This window comes from Oreochromis niloticus, linkage group LG11, assembly GCF_001858045.2.
Source record: "Oreochromis niloticus isolate F11D_XX linkage group LG11, O_niloticus_UMD_NMBU, whole genome shotgun sequence".
NCBI lineage: Eukaryota > Metazoa > Chordata > Actinopteri > Cichliformes > Cichlidae > Oreochromis > Oreochromis niloticus.
Genome location: NC_031976.2, coordinates 5873186 through 5895122, shown reverse-complemented (window position 1 = coordinate 5895122; position 21937 = coordinate 5873186). Strand labels below are relative to the sequence as shown.

The 21937-nt window shown below is 41.0% G+C and overlaps 2 protein-coding genes across 6 annotated transcripts; one reads left to right on the top strand and one right to left on the bottom strand.

Annotated features, from left to right (window-relative positions):
* Positions 1-1546: 1546 nt before the first annotated feature.
* On the bottom strand, positions 1547-6060 carry LOC100691931 (zinc finger protein 706). 4 transcript variants are annotated; one of them, XR_001225036.3, is made up of 4 exons: positions 5378-5528; positions 4346-4494; positions 2909-3066; positions 1547-2143 (listed from the first exon to the last, which is right to left on the bottom strand). XR_001225036.3 is itself a non-coding variant. In XM_005456769.4 (3 exons), exons 2-3 carry the CDS (start codon positions 4478-4480, stop codon positions 2971-2973), a joined length of 231 nt encoding a protein of 76 aa, XP_005456826.1. In that variant the 5' UTR covers positions 4481-4494; positions 6041-6060; the 3' UTR covers positions 2487-2970. The 4 variants fall into 4 exon arrangements, 3 of the variants coding, with proteins under 3 accessions (XP_005456826.1, XP_005456825.1, XP_025767589.1); XM_005456769.4 differs by lacking the exons at positions 1547-2143; positions 5378-5528 and adding an exon at positions 6041-6060 and having other exon boundaries at positions 2487-3066; XM_005456768.4 differs by lacking the exon at positions 1547-2143 and having other exon boundaries at positions 2487-3066.
* A 137-nt stretch (positions 6061-6197) lies between these two features.
* LOC100702118 (grainyhead-like protein 2 homolog) lies at positions 6198-21545 on the top strand. Of its 2 annotated transcripts, XM_025911803.1 has the most exons (16): positions 6198-6547; positions 7080-7266; positions 7368-7384; positions 7517-7808; positions 7966-8021; positions 10052-10310; positions 10400-10511; positions 12761-12855; positions 17734-17895; positions 18014-18071; positions 18288-18427; positions 18769-18806; positions 19027-19118; positions 19199-19284; positions 19851-19915; positions 20322-21545. In XM_025911803.1, the coding sequence occupies exons 1-16, from the start codon at positions 6534-6536 to the stop codon at positions 20434-20436; spliced, it is 1788 nt and encodes a 595-aa protein (XP_025767588.1). In that variant the 5' UTR covers positions 6198-6533; the 3' UTR covers positions 20437-21545. The 2 variants fall into 2 exon arrangements, with proteins under 2 accessions (XP_025767588.1, XP_005456828.1); XM_005456771.4 differs by having other exon boundaries at positions 6200-6547; positions 7368-7808.
* The last annotated feature ends 392 nt before the right edge of the window (positions 21546-21937 follow it).

The window sequence follows — 21937 nt, the reverse complement described above, 5'->3', positions numbered from 1 at the left end:
GAACACCACTCTGACCCCACTGTTTACTGTGCACCAGTCACAAGATAAGCTCCAGGCTTCCTCATCAGTCTACAGTGTAAGTGTATACAGAGCCAGAGGCTGCCTGAAACAATTCACTCTGTAGATGTTACACTAGAGTAAATCAATAAATAACCACTCTTAGAGGAAGCAAAGAGTGTGAACTATAATAGCCTTTTCAATTTTATAGCTCTAATATTCTGCTGACATTTTCCACCCTAATTACCAACAGGATGTGAGCATTAACAAGGAAGTATTAATACAAAAAAAACAAACAAAAAACCCACCTGTGTGCCAATTTATGTAACATTCCCATTAAGCAAGGAATTCATTATGCTTGTGCTACATTTCTGGTTCATAAATATAGAGCAGATTTAACCATCAACAGTGCAGCTGAGCAGAAGATCTTTGACTCATAACAGGGTATGAACCGAGAAGCTAATGAAACCAATTGCGCGGATTAAATTTGTTGGCGTTACCTGAAACAGATGGAAGAGCGGAGGCAGACGAAGAAATATACCAAAGAAATATATCAAACATACCAAATAGGCGGCAGGATTAAAATGGTAGAAACTGTCTAATCATGTTGATTGCCCATAATAACGAGGAAGGAATAACAGCTAAGAAAAGGATGAAGAGTGGAAAGGCAGCTGATCCAGATGACATACCTGTGGAGGTTTGGAGATGTCTAGAAGAGAGATCATTGGACTTTTTAACCAGATTGTTTACTACAGATGATGCCTGAAAAATGGGGAAGAAACGTGCTGGCAAAGTATGTGAGGGGTGGTGCAGGACAGGTATGAGGGCAGTGAGACAGTGGTGAGCCCGTTCTTGTTTGCAAGGTCAGATTGGAGTCTCTGTGGACTATGACGTTTGCACATGACTGTGATCTGTAGCGAGGGAGTAGGTGGAAAGCTGTTTTCTTCCAACTACCTACTCTGCGGAGCATTCTTCTAGAGCGAATAAGAGGGATACAGACAGAAAAGTGAAGTTCCAAGGAGTAGAGGTACTTACAATGGGTAAATATAAATACATGAGATGAACACTTTGAAGCAAAAGCGCCACAAAAGAGATGAAGAAGAGAGTGTAGGGAGGGTGAGGTGAGTGTCGGAGGTGAAATGTGAAAGGGAATGTTTATAAGATGATATGGAGACCTGCTATGATGTATGATTTTGAGACAGTGGCACTTACAGAAAGGCAGGCCAAGTGATTGACCAGATTGGAAAAAAATATGAGGGACAGCTCAAGTTGAGATGGCTTGGACATGTACAGAAGACAGACAGCGGAGATACTGGACAAACAATACTGAATATGGAGCTGTCGGTTAAGAGGAAGCCCACAGGAGGTCATGCAGATGGTTGGAGTGACAGAAAATGATGGAAGGGATAAGGTGAGATGGAGCAGATGCTGTGGTGACCCCTAAGAGGAGCGGCAGAAAAAAGAAGCTGAGCTTCCATTAAGTTTCCACCTACTGAAGGGGAACCTAAGGAAGAATTTAGTAACTTTCAAAGTTAAAAACACAACTTGGTAATATTAATATAAAATAACTTTATTCAAAGGCTATACATTACATTTTGTGGAGAAAGATATGATTATTACAAAAAGTAAAAACATGGCTGGTTGTCAGTCCAGACTTTAGCACAGTGATACAATGTCAGTGGTTAATGACCAATAGGTCCAAATGTATTGAAAATAGTTCCTTCCAATGAATTAAAACCGTCTTTGCATGCTATGATCAACTTATATAAAATAAGGTAAGGTAAGATAATGTTATAATTTAGTTTAGACTTTGCAGGTTCAGAGCTGAAATACTGCAAAAGAACACCAAAGAGCGCAAGACTGCACTTGGGATTGTTTTCACATACACCACAGAGATGACAGTGAGACAAGTTACACTGTGGAATACATACTATAGCTGTGCACAATTATGTCACATGTATTACTACAATGACCAACTCTGGGGACAGGAGTTCATTAGTGTTGTCATTTACAACACCCAGTGCAAACCCATTTTCAGTCGACATACCTCTTATAATAGGATCAAAGGTAAATATCCAGATGTTTACTGCAGCAGCAGAGTAGGAACATGGAAAGCTTTGCAGTGATCAGACGAGTAGTGCCCTGTCTGCAGAGATTTTGCACATGACAAAAACGTATTTTTTGGCACAAACAAAATTTGTTTCATGATAATCTGAGGGGTAAATGCAATGCACAGTTTCAGCAACTGTGCAGGACAGTGCATTTGAAACATTTTCACTTCAACAACAACAATAGACTCATCATTAAAAAATAATGGAAGCAAGCCAAAAAATATATATATATGTGTGTGTGTGTATATATATATATATATATATATATATATATATATATATATATATTTATATATTATCAGTGCAGATTAGAAGTAAATCTGAATCTAATAGAAAGAACACAGCATTAGTGGTTATGAATGTGGCTTTCCAAGCACATTAATGAACTCTAGTCACATTCTGGATAACTATTATTTTGACATCAACCCTTCTGCATCACAAATCCATCTCAATCAAAACCCATAATGGATTTCACATTACACTGGATTTGGCAGATAACGTCCAATTATCATCATCATCTTTGTTCATTTGAGCCAGTGCCAATTCATCTTGTATTCAAAGCTTGCCGTGAAACAGTGGGAGACCTGAGATGGTGGTGGAGCCCATGGACAAGCTAGTCTTGTGAGCATAACATTTTGAAATGATCAGATTTTGCAAATATTGCATACAATCAAAAGTGGAACACACATTTATGCCAAGAGAGGGTAGCTGTCTTCAGTCCAATTGATTGTGTAAAATCCCTACATCATTTAATCAGCATGAGCAATAACTGAAGCTGTACTGAAGATTATCTGAAACACCTCAAAATGTAGAAGCCTGTCCTGAGTTGGTTCCAACTGCCTTACAGAAAGAGGTTAATCCATTACGCCTCCACACCAACCAACTCTGGGGGCATTGGAGACTTTGGATGTTTGCTTTCAAAGTGCTGCTTAAAGGTCTTGGGGTCAGGCATTTGTGTCTGGGAAAGAAAAAAAAAAAAAAGATGACATCAATGAGAATGACATCAGTTTACTCAGATATATCAACAAAAAACCATAACATGAGACAAAAGGTGTTTCACAATATGTTCTCGACTCGGTTGGACATTAGATTACACTACAAATACCAGCTTGTTCTGTCATTGTTAAGGCTTTGAGCTGCTGCTGCTCTGTAATCGCTTGGATAAGTGATAACTGGCTAAAGGAAACACAGAAACGTATTTACAGGTAATACAGAAAGTCACGTTGCCTGGTGAGTGTTCCAGTTAAAACATGTAAACAGGATGTAGCTTGACAGCTCCTGTTTGACTTCAACCTGGTCAGTCAATCCAGGAGCAAACACCGGCTGGTGAAGAGGAAAATCGCCTGGAGATCTGACAAATTTCAAAAGCAGTCCAATTCTGGACGATCACTGAAGAGAACATGACTGTGAAATGGTCTCAAAGACAGAAAATTTGTTTGTCCCACCGAATGCAGGTAAAATCATTAACAAAGTGCCTGCATTTGTTGCTTCATTATTCCAGGAGGAGCAGAAGCTGATGTCATTTATGTTAAACATTAGGCAGTGCTGTGCCAACTGAGCAGCACTGCATGCCACCACCTGTGTGTCAGATGACGGCAGTGACAAGAAAAGCTGACCGTCCTTGGCACAGGTGTGAAAAGAGAAGCAAAAGGTGTATGAGGGTATTAGAAAGGGATTTTAACCACTTTCCATCACACCTTTCTGACAATCGTAGAGATGTAGTTGAAACTTTAAAAGGGGGGGGGGGGGCTTGGCATGAGTTTATACTTTATCAATAAGCTATCAATTATGAACCTGCACAAATCCATGCTGCCCAGGTAAAACAGCACTGGGATGAATCCAACCTCTATTGTGATCTGCTTTCAGCTTGTGACTCACTTCTGTTCTATTCTTAGTGTTTTATATTCGATTGTTTACAAAATACAAGAAATGCCAAGCAATTATAACTCAGTCCAGAAAAGCCTACTGACCTAGACTTTACTGAAATGAGATCATACCTAGTAATCACATAACATGGTGAAGTTATTTAAGGTAGCTGGCTTGGGAGGTATAACTTCCAACTTCAGTGTTAGAGTGATGTGTGAAATGAGATATGGTATAGGTATTGACTTAATCACATTGCGAACAATATGATCAAATCCACTGCAGTGATTTGCCAGCCTCCTGTGTAGTGAGTTCCATCCTAACTACATGGTTAAATGTTTGCTAATGCTGCTACTGTCAGCTTTAGCCCATACCCGACACACGGTGCATGTGTATACTAAAGCAGCCTTAGCTGCAGCCTTCTGGTCATGGCCTTTACTCTTCTTGATCTCCGCCTGCTTTTTGGCATTTTTCTGCTGGGACTGGAACTTTTGGTGCCCACGGGCCATTTCTGATGTTCCACCTGCCAAAAATATACGACAATTTAATCAACACAGCACTAGCAAGAATATGACAAGCCTCTAATACAATGACTTTAGGGAAGGTGAAGGGAAATGCAAGGCACCAAAGGAATAAAAGCCACACCATCCTGAAATGCAGAGAAGTGACAGCAGCTGAGGCTTTGGATTAAGCACTATTAATTATTTACAACTGAAGCATACCTGTCTCCTAACTTAACTAGACTTCAAAACGTAGAAGGCAGCAGCGGCTGTGAAACGCCGGTTGGAACTAGGCTAATTGTTGCTTTTTGGGTCACATGCATCAGGCAATTATCTCGTAAATTTCCCCAAAGAAAATCTAAATGCTCATTTTCAAAGTTATTATAGACACACTATAAGATTTAGGTCAATGTTGGGACTGTATGAACTCGTTTACTATCATCAAACTAGAATCAGTCAGCTATTCTAATAATATACATGTCACAAAAGAAGTGTTAATGTCTCTTTTCAGTTGCCACATTGCATTACCTTAATAAGCAAATATTTACGTCAAAATATCGTCCACCACTGACCACCGTGGGTGATGTAAGGACAGTCCTCGCCATGCAGTGCCCATTCAAGGCTAACGTTATTTGAAAATGCTGCTTTAGTCTTAACAACTTCAAATACCGTTGAAAATTCTCACTTCGGAGACATCTTGATAACACTAAAATAAAAATTTTTTTTAGAAAAAAATGTAACCATACATTTCTTTTTGTACTAATTCAGAGACACTAGCATTCAGTTAGCCGGTTGCTATCCGTTAGCTCGTAGCTTGGATAATACATTGACACATACAAAAAAACACGACTTTAAGTAGACATTTAGCACTAAAACGTACTACTAAGCGTTTTGTAAATACCTTACCAGTTAAAAATAGTACTTGTATCAGTGAAGACAATCACTAAACTGAAGCAGCACTACGCTGAGTCCTGTGAAACTCTCGCCTATCCCTGCAGTTTGGCGTCACCGCACTAGTGCGCATGCCCAAACCATGAACTATGATGCATTCAAAGATTTTCAGTAAACCCCAAAGCATGACAGTTTTACACGAATCAAGTTCGGGGCTTTTCTGACACCACGTGAAGGCTACATCTTTCTTTACAGGATGAAAAATTTCCCAGGAGAAGAAAAAATTGGCGTAATAAAACGTAAAGTAGTTATTTAACCACAAAAATACATTTCCGAACGAAACAACAAGAATAGCAAAACACCTTTGAAATCAGCAAATGTATAACAGTTTTCCCTTCAAGGTGCAAGACAAATGCATGCCACAAGGTGTCGCGATACAACACAAAGGAACAGCTACCGTAGTTTTCTCTTGCGTCAATTAACAATTAAGATAATATTCATAAGCTTTCGTAAAATACATTTTACGACACCGTTAATAACACCAATATAGCCAATTAAAATATCAAATTGAGTTGGAAGAGCGTGCGTTTTCGTTTTTTTCTGTTTTGCTGCTCACGGTCCTGTTTTTAACACACACAGAAAACCCCCCCACCCAAAACAACACAAAACGGAACATACCGTACTATATATCATTTAACGTTGGGCAGTCCACCTTTAACCTATTTTTCAAGACACGCCTTTCCGCTTCCCATTCACCAATGGGGAGCAGTCCTGTACTACGACGCTTAAAAGTATATCACCAATCACAGGAGTAGCTTTCGTTTCCTAGTTTATCCTGCCTCAGGTGCTGTGCTACCTGGGTCTTAATTGATCACCTTTTCCAAACAGAATACACCCTGTCTCCATTTACACGGATTATTATCGATTTGTTTTGTTTTTGTTTCTTTGTTTGTTTTTAACATGGACATTTTCTTCTTACACCATGGACATCGGGAAATGTGTTAGTTCGCGAGGATCCAGATGATTTCATTGGCGGTTTTTAGTGAGACCTTAAATAGAGCCAGCCTTTCCCGGGCTCATCTTTGCAGTTTCCCCACACAAACTTACCTGCACTAACTTGAAAGTCCAGTTTCTCTAGCAATCCTAGAAAACAGCAGGGACTTGAAGCAACATGGATCTGGAAAGGTAAGAGAAAGTTTTAGCATCACTGATAATAACTTCTGTCAGCTTTAGTCCAGTTCCTTTTAGATACATTTTTGTTTGTCTTCTTGCTATCAGCAGATGTGCACTGGAGCCTATGCTATATAAACACCCCCAGGGACACAAATTACTAAACTAATATAATATAATTTATTTTAGAGTAAGTTAATTACCATTCATGTACCTGCACATAAACGTTACTGGTTTCGTCTTTGCTTTCATTATTATGAAAGATTTCACAAAAATTTGAAAATTAAAAACTACCACGATGTCAGACGAAATTTATCTTCATGCCAGTATCTCTGAATAACTTCATTTCCACTGGTTCATTTTTAAAGATATACCAGCAAAAGTCGACTTAAATAAACATGCTCCACATGGAGCGGGCAATTTGAGTGAAGTCTGGTGAGAAACAGCCTGGGGCATTTTTAGTGGCTTGGCACTTGCTTCTGTTCATGAAAGAATGGCTTTGCAGTAATAACATGCCTCTCTGTCTTTTCCCATCGGTTGTTCTCAGCAAAAGGCTGGTGGTGGTGGTACCAAACGAAGTGTCGGTGGTCCACCGCAAACCGCTCAGCAGTGAGGATGAGGCATGGAAAATCTTCCTGGAGAACCCACTGACAGCTGCCTCAAAGGCCATGATGAGCATCAATGGAGATGAGGACAGTGCAGCAGCTCTAGGGGTGCTCTATGACTACTATAAGGTATGAAACCAAGAATAATAAATGACATTGCCACAGTTGCCTACAATGATCTGATTTATTTAAGGTCTGAATTGCTTCTGGACTTGTCATAATCCTTTCAGGTTCCCAGAGAGAAGAGGTATACACCCAGTGGCATTAAGCCCACAGAGCCTTCTGCTCACGGGCACAGCAACTGCGGAAAGTTGGACATGGTGGGTCACCAGCTTCAAGCTATGGTGTCAATGCCTGTTAACCTCTCTTTAAACAACAGCACCACCACTGAGCACCAGCAGGGCTACAAATATGGAGCTGAGAGCCACGCAGGAGATTCCAGAGGAGGAGATGGTAAAGGTGGAGAGAATGGACCTCTTGCTCTGATCAAGACCGAAAGCCAGGCCCCCATGCCACTTTCATTTTCTGGTGGCACCTGCCAAAAAGAACCCAGAGACCAGATAAGGAGGCTGTATGAGCAAAGCTGTTATGATATGTCCCTCACTGGCTATTTGAGAGAAGAACAGAGGAGCAGTCCGGACAGCACATATGAGGAGCCAGTGGAAAAAGAGGTCAGACCTAATCTGAACAGAGTTGTTAGTTGTTGCTATACAACAACTAACAATTGTTGATACTGATAAGATTTTTTTTAATTTAATACAAACTCCTTTTTTTCATTATTATTTCTTTTTACATGAATAGCATGCTGATTAGTATCTTCTTTCACAGATGTACCACAAAAATTCTTCCTCAGGAGTTGGTGAATTTCACCACAGTCTACCAGCGTAAGTTTAAAAACATGGCGATACTACAAAATAATTAAAATAACATTTATGTGCACACATCTTATCCTGAGAGAAGAGTGACTATGAATATATGCTGCTTTTTTATTTTTGCCAACAAGTCTCTTGTGGGGGAAAAACAAAAACACTGTTTAAGTTTCCCCATTTGGGTGATTGCCCTGTGAAGCTGCAACCCCAATCATTCCATTCATTGCATCACGAAGGGCATCCGGCATAAAGCGATCAAATCAAAACATGCAAAACATTATAAACAAAATAAAACCTGTAAAGTCAGTCACAGTTCCCTTAACACTACACTGCAGGTGGAAGTGATGGAACTATTTTCAGCATTGGATTAACACACATTCAGTGCTTTAGAAGAATAGTGTATGTGGGGGTTTAAGTCTAGAGAAACTGCAATGTGTTTTAACCAGGGTATCGGTGTGGTTCATTGATGGGTTTTTGATAGTTTAAGACAATAATGAATCTCTGCGGCCCAGACACACTTACTGGCCATGTTGTTTGGTACAAAATACAATGCAGTGTTCAATTGCACGTTAACACAATACGATCTGAGCAGCCAATCAATTGGCAGCAACTGGATGCATTCAGACAAGCAGACATGGTCAAGATGAACTGCTGAAGTTCAAGTTAAGCATCAGAAGGAAGAAGAAAGGTGATTTAAGTGACAGAGATTAGAGGAGAATGGCTAGACTGCCTTGAAAAGATAGGAAGGCAGCAGTAACTCAAATAACCACTTGTTCCAAAAAAGAAGAGCATCTCTGAACACACAACACACTGAACCGTGAAGCAGATGGGCTACAGCTACAGCTGCTCTGTCCGCTAAGAAGAAGATGGTAGGACTCAAAATCGGACAATAGAGGATTGGAAAAAACATTGCCTGGTCGGATGATTTTGGCTCCAATAGGTTGATGGTTAAGACCTAATTTAAACAACATGAAAGCATGGATCCATCATGCACTGAATCAAGGGTTCAGGATGCAGGATGATGATGATGTCAAAAAACTCAAAGCATCTCAAAGCGGCTTCTTGAACATGACAATGAGTTCACTGTACTCGTGTCCGCAATCATCAGATCTCAATCCAGTGGAGCAACTTTGGGTAGAACTGGAGATGTTCATTATGGATGTGCAGCTGGGAAATCTGCAGCAACCGTGTGATGCTGCCATGGCAATGTGGACAAAAGTCTCTGAGGAAATTTTCCAGCACTTTGTTTAATCTATACTATGAAGAATTAACGCAGTTCTGAAAGCAAAAGGGACATAAGTAATAAAGTTTTTGTTGGGTGTATGTTGGGCTCAAGTTTGTTTAGAGTCACAAGTGTCTTTAAACAGGTCTTCCAGCAATCTTCTTACTTGGTCATTTCATTTTATCATTTGCAAGAAACACTTTAATCTGCCAAACTACTTTGCTGTCAAAAAAAATCACCTATATACGTTTTCCCCCCTCTCCTGCTTAAAACGTTGATGTAAGTTTTTATCTCTGGACAGTAATGCGTTTAGTCCGCATCACCTTTGACATACTATCTGCTGTTGCTTGACCTCTTTTACTGGGTCACATACACCAGCATTCATCTGCTGTCCTACAGTAAAAAATTTTAAGTTTTAACAAATTCCTCCATTTGGCTGTGATTGATTTAATTTGATAATATGACAGGAATAAATTTTTTTTCCTAATGCACAAGCATCAACTTAGAGTTTTTCTAAAATGAAAGAGAGGTTGGTATATAATTTGATTTTTAGATTAGGATGTCCTTCATTTTAAAAGATTGTCTTAAGTCATTAATTTTTATCAATCATTAATATTGTGAAGGATTGCAAGAGTTTAATGAATATAATCCAGTTTCCTTATTGGCACACATAGGATTTAGACTTCAAAGCCTAAAACATATATTCTGAAGAGTTTAAAAGGCTATATTTAATAACATTCAGTTTTATATTTTACTTTCACCTGTCATTGTTTTAGTTGTTATCTTACCAATGGCAGTTATGGAGCCCATTATGTCCTTACAGTGACAGCTTCCGGTACAACCTGGAGGCCACGTTGTCTCTCCGGCCACGCCAAGGAGAAGGACCCATGGCCTACTTGAACCGTGGACAGTTCTACTCTTTGACGCTCTCTGCGGCCGGCTTCAGATCATCCCTGCATCAGCCCAGAGGCAAAGTCGGAGTGACTGGAGTGACATCATCCCATGGAGCTGATAGGAGCCTATCCAGTAGTGATCAGTGCACTGTGGGAGGCTCTGAGCTGCCACAGAACAGTATTGTACAGGTGAGTGAGGGAAGATGGAGGAGGCTGAGGACTTTATCACTCAGTAGTGTGAAATATTTGACCTGATTCTACTTCATATTTTCCGGTAGAGTGTCATCATGGTTGTCTTCGGGGAAGACAAGGGCAGAGATGAGCAGTTGAAGAATTGGAAATACTGGCACTCACGGCAGCACACTGCCAAGCAGAGAGTGCTGGACATCGGTAAGACGTTCCGGCCTCACTACCTGTACATTAATGGTGTAGATGGGGAATACTAGATATTTTCACCTAAACCTCACAAAACCATTTTAGTAAGGAGAGATTAAGTAGGTGGCAGTCCTGCAGGAGGCTCCAGGAGAATCCTGTCACATATCCAGAGCTGAAACCTGATATAATTTGAATAACAGTCAAGCCTGAATTCCCACAGGAGTGCTGTGAAAAGACTGCTTATGGGTCTATGTTTGCATAGACGTTAACAGGAGAAATAGGTGGGGGCTTGGACTGTAGCCATATCATGTGCGTTCAGCAAAAGACGTGCCTCAGCCTGTGGCTTAAAACCGAAAGGAATGAACCAGGTGTCATAAACTCTGGTGAATTTTCATGGCAAGTATTGGCATGAACTTGCCACAGACAAGGTGGGAGAGTGAAAATAAGGCAGAGTGTATTTGGAGTTAATGGTGGACTATTGTGAACTGTTGAAAAGATGAGATAATGAAACAGACATGCTGCCTATAATGGGATTTCAAGACAAAATGCTACTGTAGGAGAGGACCAGTGGTGGAATATTAACTGTTATTGTTGTTCTGCCAGTGAGGGAGCAGTTTCCTATGTTGGGAAACAATCACTACCTCAACCAGCTACTAAATAAATATAACGTATGTCTTTATGAGTTCTCGGATTGCATGAACAATCAAAAAATATAGTTGACACACAGTCAGGGAAAAAAATTATTTAAAGCCCAGCTGATTTTGTAGCTTTGCCCACTAACAAAGAAATGATCAGTCTATAATTTCAATGGTAGGTTTATTTGAACAGTGAGAGACAGAACAATAATAACCCCCTCTTCCCCCCAGAAAAATGCATTTCATTAAAGTTATAAATTATTTCATTCCTGAAAATCTGAATTAAGTATTTGATCACCATCAGCAAGATTTCTGGCTCCCAGGTATATTTTATCCAGGTAACGAGCTGACATTGGGAGCCTTCTCAGCTTGTTACCTGTATAAAAGACAGCTGTCCATAGAAGCAATCAATCCATCCAGATTCCAAACTCCACATCATAGCCAGGACCAAAGAGCTTTCCAAGGATATGGGACAAGACCATGGACCTACACAAGGCTGGAAAGGGCTGCAAGTCTATCGCCAAGCAGCTGGGTGAGAAGGTGACGACAGTTGGTGCGATTATTCGCAGATAGAAGAACCATAAAATAACTGCCAATCTCCCTCGGTCTGGAGCTCCACACAAGATCTCACCTCATCGAGTTTGAGTGATAATGACAACGCTGTGGAACCAACCCAGAACTACTCAGGAGGAACTTGTCAATGATCTCAAGGCAGCTGGGACCACAGTCACCAAGAAAACAGTTGGAAAGCACATGTTCAGGCCCGTTTGAAGATTGCCACTGAACATCTCAATGATTGAGAGGAGGACTGGGTAAAGTGTTGTGGTCAGATGAGACTTATTTGGCATCAACTCAACTTGCCATGTTTGGAGGAGAAAGAATGCTGCTTACAACTCCAAGAACACCGTCCCCACCATCAAACATGGAGGTGGAAACATTATGCTTTGGGGGTGTTTTTCTCCCAAGAGGACCGGATCAAAGGGAGGACAGATGAGGACATGTACTGTCAAATCTTGGGTGAGAACATCCTTCCCTCAGCCAGGACATTGAAAATGGGTCGTGGGTGGGTATTGCAGCATGGCAATGATCCAAAACACACAGCCAAGGCAACAAAGGATTGGCTCAAGACGAGGCACATTAAGGTTTTGGTGTGGCTGAGTCAGTCTCCAGACCTTAATCCCAACGAAAATCTGTGCAGGGAGCTGAAGGTTCAATTTGCCAAACATCAGCCATGAAACATTAATGACTTGTAGAGGATTTGCAAAGAGGAGGGTCAATCCCCCCCCCCCACCAAGACGTTTGCAAAACTTGTGGCCAACTACAACACACGTGTGACCGAATACTTATTTCATTTGTGAAAATGCGAATTAATTTAACTTTTTTTGAAATGTGATTTCCTGGATTGTTTTTGTTATCGTTCTGTCCCTCACTGTTCAGATAAACCTACCATTGAAATTATAGACTGATCATTTCTGTGTTAGTGGGCAAACTTACAAAATCAGCTGGGATACAATTTTGTTATGCTAGAATATTTGAAAAATTCACACACAAAAAAGAAAATGTGCCTCCAGAGTGACAAAATGTTAACAGATCTGACGCCAAACTTCTGTTTCCTCCATTTGCCTTCAGCTGACTACAAGGAGAGCTTCAACACGATCGGGAACGTGGAGGAAATTGCCTACAATGCTGTGTCTTTCACATGGGATGTCAGTGAAGAAGCCAAGGTGAGGGGGAGGCCTGTATGTGTCACAGTATGGAAGCTAAACAGGTCAGACGAGGCAGACTCTTAGCACTGTGTGGGGAGGATTGCTTAATAAAAGTACAAGTTTTTGTCTTTAGGACTCCCGGTCTGTGCTTAACCGCGTCAGTGGACTGTTTATACCTCATACTCTCACAATAGTTGAGGGATCGTATGCCTGGCCCCGATGACGGGAGGCGTGTCTCCTGCTTTGTGTCAGGTTATTTGGGGCTGCAGAGACGCCGGGTACAGGGCAACAGACCCTTGAAAACAACCCTACTCAGGTTTCTCCTTAGTGACGTTGGTCAGTTGGATGAAGACAAATGGCACACAGCGTGTAAACACACCCACAAACACACTAAAGAATGAGTCCACCCTTAAGGTGTTTTGAGCCCTGGGGCTCCCATTCAGCTCCAGTTTTAATGGGAACTTCTCAAACTGCCTCGCTGACAGACGGGTAATTGCAGCTTTGCTGGTTTGTGGATAAATATTTACTGTGTGGCGCACACGCTTTTCACGAACCGTAATTGCTTTAAATGTGTGTTCAGGCGGCACTGTGACGGTACTGCATCAAGCAGTGTGTGCTTGTACACCTGACCACAATCGTGTACCACTGTGTACCATTAGTCTTACAGAAAGGGAAGCGACTGTACATCTCACATGGCACCTTTTATTATTAGCAGTTAAATCACTTTTATGTCAGCGCACATACTACAGGTGCAAAATTAGAGGAATCTTAGTCCTTTTAATGTGAGTGAAACTCAAAGAAGTCCCTCTGAGGTTGAACTTTTCTCTCAAGCTCTGGCCAAAATTCCATGTTAGCACGTTCATGCATGTTAAACAAATAAATAATGTAACCAGCATGTTTGGATTTTTGGCAGTATGTATATTCAAAGCATGGATGGTTCTGTAGTCTGGCCTCTTGTGTAGAGGTGGTAGGTATTTTGAAAGTGAGAGCACTGAGGATTTAGCTTTTAACTGTGATGATATAGCGAACGAATGACACTATCCTCCCTTCACCATCATTCACAGTTTGTAATAGTCCCTTCTCTTGTGTTTTGCATATCATCTGCTTTGTCTAATGAATACAATTTGTCCTACTAAATATCAATTAGATCATTAGAAGCACTGATTACACTGTGTGGCTGTGCTGTAAGATGTGAGCCAGGTGGTTCTCACCCTTTCTGCTGCACTCTGACTCACAAGCCTCAAACATGAGACCAGACCCCACCCCCCACGGGAAATGAGGTGGAAAAGGTTGAGGACAAAACAATAGGGTGACTGTGAGGAAATGTGAAGCCTCGTGTCGCTCCTATAATCTTTTTTTTTTTTTTTCTTTTCAGAAATGTAGCTCTCCACTGCTAATTTGACACCAGTTTAGATGAAATAAATATATATATGTATATATACTTTTTTATTCGGTGGAAACGTTATGTTTTGTTTCTGCATGGTTTGGCTGTTGCCAGGTAACAGTTGGCAACCTGCTTGTAACAGAGTGGTAAATGTGTTGGTTCGGGCGGGAGATGAGTGGCTTCCTGCTGCACACAACTCTTGTTTTCGTGTTTGTTTGTTTGTGCTGGTTGAGCGGATGGCACTAAACAGCCATTCTGCAGTACTCTCGTGAACTTTGTTTTTTTTTTGTCCCCCCCCCTTTTTAGGAAGGTACGCTTACACATGTGGCAAGCGCAAACACAACAAGCCTCCCACGCACACATACACACGCTGCTAGCAGCAATGCGTCCAGCGCTTGTGGAGAAAATTGAAATGGCTTGGGTCTGTGGAGGTGTGAATTTGTGGAGGTGTGTAGGAGGCTCATTTGTGCTCCAGGCTTTTCCAGCAATCAGCCCTCACCTCTGCAGGTTCAGACACGATGCTGTTGATGCTGCGTAGTGGGAAAATTGGTGTTTAGCCGCAGTTATGAATCTACTGTGATCAGTCTCTGCCGACCTGTTGCTCAAGCTGCCCGTCCTGTTTAGCTGGGAGATTCATGTGGAAATTCTGTCCGTTTGGATGATTTGGCACCAATCATGAGAATCTGTTCCATTGTGCAATTAAATGTGTGAAGATAATGACATGTATTATTGCTTAAAGAGCACACTAAATGATTAAAATAGTGGTAGAGTGGTGCTGTTACTTGGGTGACATTTTGTGAATTCTTTTCACAGGCTTTTAATAGCCTTAATAGAGCCATATACTTCTGAAATCTGGGACACACGCGGTTCTGGAACAATAGTAAACAGTTGATTTCTTTATGTAAAATCCCACATTCTTGTACATCTGTGTCTTTGAAGTGTTTTTACTTGACACATGAATTTGAAGGAGGCTTTTGAGTTGTTGTGGCCTGTGAACTGCTGCTGTTGTGATTCATGGATCCTCTAACCTTTCAATCATTACCACACAGTTTGTGAGTCAGATACAGCTTCATTAGAAAACATATTGACTAATAATGGGCTCTTATGGTTAAACTAATGCAGGAATACCTTTTAGTTAATAGCACATTGCTGTTTATTGCTTTACAAGTGTTTACAAAAGTGAAATGGTAATCTGTAACTCTAACACCATTAGCTTTGAAAAAGCCTCAAAGATTTTCTTATTTGAAATGCACCATTTTTATGCCTGCCTCTTTAAGGGCCCCTCCCTAAGAGCCCACATTGTTCTGATTAGCCAGTTTCTGAAATTCTTTGGTGCAGCACCCAGTGCCTGTAAGCTGTATGGCATGTACTTTATGCTCTGCCTGTAGAAGTTGATTATATTGAAATCTGTATTCAACCTGACATCAACTCAGCACTATAATAGAAAGAATATGTTCTAAGTAGAATACCCATGCTGGTATGAGGCCTGACTTGCTGGCCATTTATTATTGTTATTATTATTATTATTATTATTATTATTATTAGCATATAGAGCAGGGCGATATGACCAAAAATATTTATCACGATATACATTTGAAAATTTGCGATAATGATATAACTGACGATATAATTGACACTAGACAAAATCTTTACAACTCCACAACTGTATTAGTGCAAAAAAAACCCCCATCAATGTATTTTCACTTAACCCTTATGCGTCCCTTTTTTCACGAGGGACGCATAAGGGTTAAACAAGCAGCTGTTTTTTATGTGCATTAAAGTTATATAAGAATGTAACAGTGCAAATTCCTTGCTGACAGTTTAACCAAGAGGCATTTCCAGTGGAAATTGGCTGACATATCCTCAGCATAACCATGTATAATATCCACAAAACTTAAAAAGAGGTTATACACACACACACACACAATACGGTAATATTATGTTGAAGCACAGTGCGTATCACTCCGCGAGGCGCCTGCCTACGGTAGCCGTAATGCTCCGACAATCCATCAAGCGGTGCAGGTTCGTAGCTTAGCAAAGTCGTACTAAAACATTTGACAGATTTTCGAGCGCCTTGTACCACATACAATCGTTTCGAGGTCAGTAAACACAACCAGAATTCATACATAAGGCACACGGGATTATAAGGGGCACTGTCGATTTTCAGAAAAATCAAAGGATTGATTTTAAGTGTGCCGTATTTTCCAAACAACACGGTAATAACGACGGCCCTAGCATGCGCTACCAAAAATAGTGCTTCGTTGTGTATCTGACGGATGAAAGCTAAACCAGTTCCACACCACTGAAGTTGCAGCATTTTTACAAACCAATTCTGGTTCATCCGTTTCATTTAACGATCCGCTTTCGCTCTTCTCATTCTGCGTCGCCGCCATGTGCGTATGTAAACATAGGCACTGCGCATGCGCATTTTACCCATATTCTATCGCGATATTTCATTTTCCTATCATTGCCCAAAATTACACCGGTATTACCGTGAACAGTATGCTATAGCCCAGCCCTATTAGCATAGCTCTTTCATTGCTATGCAGATGATACCCAGTTATTTCTATCTATGACAACAGCCAGATGACAAAAATCAATTGATGAAAGTACAGGCTGGCTTGTACAGGACATATGGGACATAAAGACTCATATGTCCTGTTATTTTCTTCTCTCAAATTCAGACAAAACTGAGGTTGTTATATTTGGCCCTAAAAATCTTAGAAACATTGTGCCTAATTGGATACTTTCTCTGGAATGCATTACCTTGGCCACCAGTAACATTGTGAACATGGGAGGAGGAACCTAGGAGTCAATTTTGATCAGGGCATGTCTTTCAGTGTGTGCTTTAAACAAACACATACTTGACTGCTTTTTAATCTGTTTAATATCTCTAAAATTTAAATAGCTGGCTGTCTCCAGCTTGGATGGAGCCGTTTATGAAGCAGTGGGAATGGGAATCAGCACCTCACTATTCTCAGCCGGAAAAGTGAGGGGTGTGTTGATTTACTGATCAGTCTACGTTACTATCCTCACCTATGTTCATGAGCTCTGGGTAGTGACCAAAAAAATGAGATTGCAGATACAAACAGTGGAAATGAGCTTTCTCTGAAGGGTGGCTGGCCTTTCCCTTAGAGATGGGCTGAGGAGTTTAATCATATGAGAGGCGCTCAGAGTATAGCTGCTCCTCTGCATCAAAAGGAGCAAATCAAGGTGATTAGGCATCTGACAAGGATGCCTTTTGTGTGAGTTGTTTTGGGCATGTCTCACTGGGCAGACCCATGACACCCTGAAGAGATTACATCTCTCGGCTGGCCTGGGAACGTGTTTTCCCAGATGAGCTGGAGAAGGTGGGTGGGGAGAGGGAGGTCTGGGTGTTCTTGCTTCTTGTTCCTGCCCTGCATGGCATGGATTTAGCAATGTTATATGCTCATCATCTCTGCTTCACTTTAAGTCACAAAATTTAAAAAACTGAATGTTTTGTTTTTATTTCTTATTTTTTTGCTTCCTAGGTATTTATCTCTGTGAACTGTCTGAGCACAGACTTCTCCTCTCAGAAGGGTGTGAAGGGGATGCCTCTGATTATTCAGATCGACACGTACAGCTACAACAACGGCTGCGGCAGCAGGCCAATCCACAGAGCCTACACTCAGATTAAGGTCTTCTGCGACAAGGTAAAGAAGGCTGGTAGCACATGTGCTCAACAGTGAGCTAATAACATGGAATTGGATAAACCTTTTAAACCTGTTTTTAAACCTATTCGGACATGTTTTTTTTCCTTTCTGTGAGCAGGGTGCTGAGAGGAAGCTTCGTGACGAGGAAAAAAAGCAGCTCAGGAAGAGTATGAAAGGTGAAACATTCTTTTGTTTTGTTTGTTGCTAAGAAGTGATCACAATTTATTTACAGAAATAAAATTGTTCAGATTCTTTTAAAATCCACCGAAACAAGGTTACAAATCCTTGACCTTAGGGCACTGAGACTTAAAAAGGTTTGCAAATGTAATCAATTCTGTACTTGAGGTTGTCGCTTGGCAACAGATGTTAAGTTCACACTGCCTCTGGATTAGGGAAAAATGGCAGCTCAGGGTTGACCACTCCGATAAAGAGAGCTGAAAGTGCGCTGTTCAAAAGCATGGGAGACCTGGACTCCCAGCCCGTTCTCTTCATTCCAGACGTCCACTTTGGAAACCTGCAGAGAGCAGGGCAGGTGAGGGACCATGCTCTTTCCAATATGTATACATGCGCACACACACGCACACACACATTCGTTTTGACATCTTAGTGAAGACATTGACATAATGTTTTCCCTAGCCGCTTACCCTAACCCTAATAATCAGAAATGAATGCCTAAGCCTTCCCCTACCCCTAATCCTAATCATAACATAAATGTAACCATAACCATAAAACTAGATTTTGAGCTTTAAAAAGAAAATGCTTTCAAATTTACAAGGACTGGCATTTGGTCCCCACAAGTGTACACACACACACAGAGGCACATAACTACATTTGTCTAGTATTTCATATTGCTTTTTAAAATTTTGTTTTCAGGTGTTTGCTTTCAACACTGAAGAAGTTGATCGAAATGGGTGAGTCCCACAGTGGCTTTGTGTTAGTGCACACTGCTCCACATGCTTAGACCTTGAGTTTATTGTTGAGGGTCTCTCCATGGTGAGAAGGTTGGATAAAGATTTAGGCTAATTTTGTTTTTATCCTTGTTTATACCTTAGAAGAAATAAACTCTCACATGTCAGGGATCCAGTAGCATTCCTATCAAATGACACGTGTTTCTGCATGTGTGTTCATCAGAGGTGTTTTAATGAAGAGGGTTTCATGTGTTGGCCAGGAAGACCTCTGTTCACCTCCACTAAAGAAGTCCAGAGTGGAACCAGAAAGAAAAGGTAACTTATTTCTCATTAAGAGTTCTTGTCCTTGTCCGTCTCGTGGTTTGACCAAGTATTATCTTCTATGACTTTTCCAGTTCTACTATATGTGAGGAAGGAGTGTGATGAAGTGTTTGATGCCCTGATGCTGCGCAGCCCAACCCTCAAAGCTCTGATGGAGGCTGTGAGTACTGAGAATACATTGCTTGTAAAACAAAAAGAAATCATTACTTCTATAAACTAACAGCAGCTGTTCACTGCAAAACAGTTTGTAGATGGGTCAAAGCTAATGTAACCTGCTGGTTTGCAAAGCCCTGTTTTTGAAGCATCATCTGGAGCATTTTGGATGTTAACTTGTTAGCTTCTTCAAACCAGACGCCACAAATGAGCAGTGCATCCGACAGTTGCAAGATAGACCTGTGCTTTATCATCCTTTTGGCTAGTAAAAAAATAATAATGTGCATGCGTTAGTCCCCGTAGGGAAAAAGTAATGTTCTTTGCTTTAAGATGTGAAACTAGGGATTGAGACCATCAGGAAAGTGTTTACTGAGACTGAAGATGTGAGCAGGAGTTATTTTCTGATCCTTCTTACATCTTACACTTTTCTGAAACCAGAATAGTCGCCCCCTACTGGCCGTTAGAAAGAATTGAATTCATGTATGGATGGATGTATGGATGGATATAGATGGATATAGATATAGGTGGGGAGAGAGGGATTCAGTTTCATTAACATCTACTTTGTCTTTACAGATCTCTGAGAAATATGCGGTGCCTGTTGGAAAGATAGCCAAGGTTTACCAAAAAAGCAAAAAAGGGTGAGTCCAACTCAATAAAAACTGTTTCTTCTGCTTTTCACTTGCTTCCATTTCTGTTTGCTTGTTGGATGGTTTAAGGTAGCTTTACATGCCAACCAGTATCAGTAATAGTGCTAATGAGGAGAAGAAGAGATGAATAAATATGACAGTCTTACATTTAGAAGGCATATAGAAGACAAAACTTTGAAATTAAATGAAGTCGTAGGGAAGCCGTGTGAAGAACAGCTGAGGGATCATGAATGTAGAAATCAATAACACATTAATGTGAATCAATCCAGGAAGTGTGATTCCTCCAAGATGTTAGTTCTATTTCATCTAGTCTATGTTTAAAGATTTTCCTTTGCAATAGAGATGTGAGCTGACCAGATCAGTTATTGCCATTAAATGTGTTTACTGTCTTTCCTAGGCTCCTGGTGAACATGGATGACAACATCATCCAGCATTACTCCAATGAGGACACCTTCATCCTGGCTATCGAGAGCTCGGCAGACTCCTGGCGTGTGACGCTGTCGGAGATCTGATGGCTACTAACCCCTGCACTGTGTCATACTCATTATTCCCCAGACCGAGGTTGATCAGTGCCTGGTGACTCTTTATCCATTTCATGTGCACAGACTCATGAACGCTGTTAGCAGTGTCGTATGCTGGAGCCAAACTGTTCTTTGAAGTCACACGGGAGTCTCTGTAGGCTTTCCTGCCCCGCATGGATCATTTTGAAGATTGGCCCTTGGCTCTGGGGACACAGGCTCAGCAAAAGTTGAAAACTTGTAGATTTGTTTTTAGGTTAGGAAAAATCTTTTGATCTTTCCTAGCAACCTTACCAGCTGGCAGGAGTGCAGTTGTGAACCCTTTTTGCCCAGCTGTCACTAAAAGAACAGGATTCATCCCGGTCCGCACAAAGACAGCAGCAGCTCTCTGTGGTGTCAGGAAGAAGACGTCATAACAGATTAGCAGCACAGAGCATTCCTCCGGGCTTCTTCTGCACCTTCTGTTATCCTCCCTGTACTTCCTTCTGTGATCGAAACTTTGAAATGACGTGACAGGCATTTGAAAAGCCTTTGCAACATCTTTGGGTGGCGTGGCACTGCTCTTTGCTTGCTACGTTCCTAATCATTTTTAGACATGTCTCGACTTTAATCTGAAGTGATGGTACTTTAACTATTATTAGCATCTATTTTGTTATTAATTTTTTGATTGGTTATATTTTTACTGCATGCTAAATGTTTCCTGTTGGTGGCAGTGAAAAAATAACAGTTATTTATCCCAGATTGTGACTACATGCCACTGTCCTGGGATCTATAATTAGATAGAGGCACCGTTATAGAACAGGACTTCTGGTCTAAATTGCTCTTGTTAAATTGTTCTGCTTCCTCTGTGTGTGTGTTAATTGCTTTTCCTCTCACTAAAGAGACTGTAGTCATTAGTATTTATGACATTCGTTAGGGACTCACAGGGCCCGGCCACTCTATCCGTTTAGTCCTCTTTTGAGGCTGCAGCAGCCCATCAGAGCACAGCGGCGGAGCGATCCTGTTCCAGCTCGGTGCGTCTGCCTGTATCTTTCATATACTTCACGTGCAGTGAAGTACAGTTTTTACAATGTGCAAATAAAAAATAGTTTTATATAAAGTCACTTGTTTCTGCTTCTGCTAATATCTACAGCGTGCATTTTTACAGCTCAACAGTGGCTACAACTGTCACCTGAAGTGTGATGTTTTCAGGTTTCCCTGTCTCATTTATGTAAATGTAACATTTAGGAACTCCAGGGATAAAATAGACATCTGAGATGTGTTTAAAAACTGTTATCAAATCAGTTAGTGACATTTGGGATGGGTGTAAATCTGAAGGCAAAATCACACCAGCTATGAGCAGCCCTCTGATTGGCTACATCATAGTGTGGATGGCAAAACTGCGGGAATTGAGTATCTTAACAGAAATGAGCACTGGTATTCTGGATTTTGAATCCGTTTTCTGATAATTCTCTGGGGGAAAACTTTAAGAAGACTATTGAGTAAACATTCGTGA

Excerpts from the sequence above, each read along its gene's own strand:
- LOC100702118 (XM_005456771.4), top strand. Across the intron at positions 18,807-19,026 it reads GAAGAAGTTGATCGAAATGG|AGGTGTTTTAATGAAGAGGG; the intron begins GTGAGTCCCACA and ends TGTGTTCATCAG. Across the intron at positions 19,119-19,198 it reads AGTGGAACCAGAAAGAAAAG|TTCTACTATATGTGAGGAAG; the intron begins GTAACTTATTTC and ends TGACTTTTCCAG.
- LOC100691931 (XM_005456769.4), bottom strand. The coding sequence starts at position 4,480 with ATGGCCCGTGGGCACCAAAAGTTCCAGTCCCAGCAGAAAAATGCCAAA. Across the intron at positions 3,067-4,345 it reads ACACATGCACCGTGTGTCGG|ACACAAATGCCTGACCCCAA; the intron begins GTATGGGCTAAA and ends TTTCTTTCCCAG.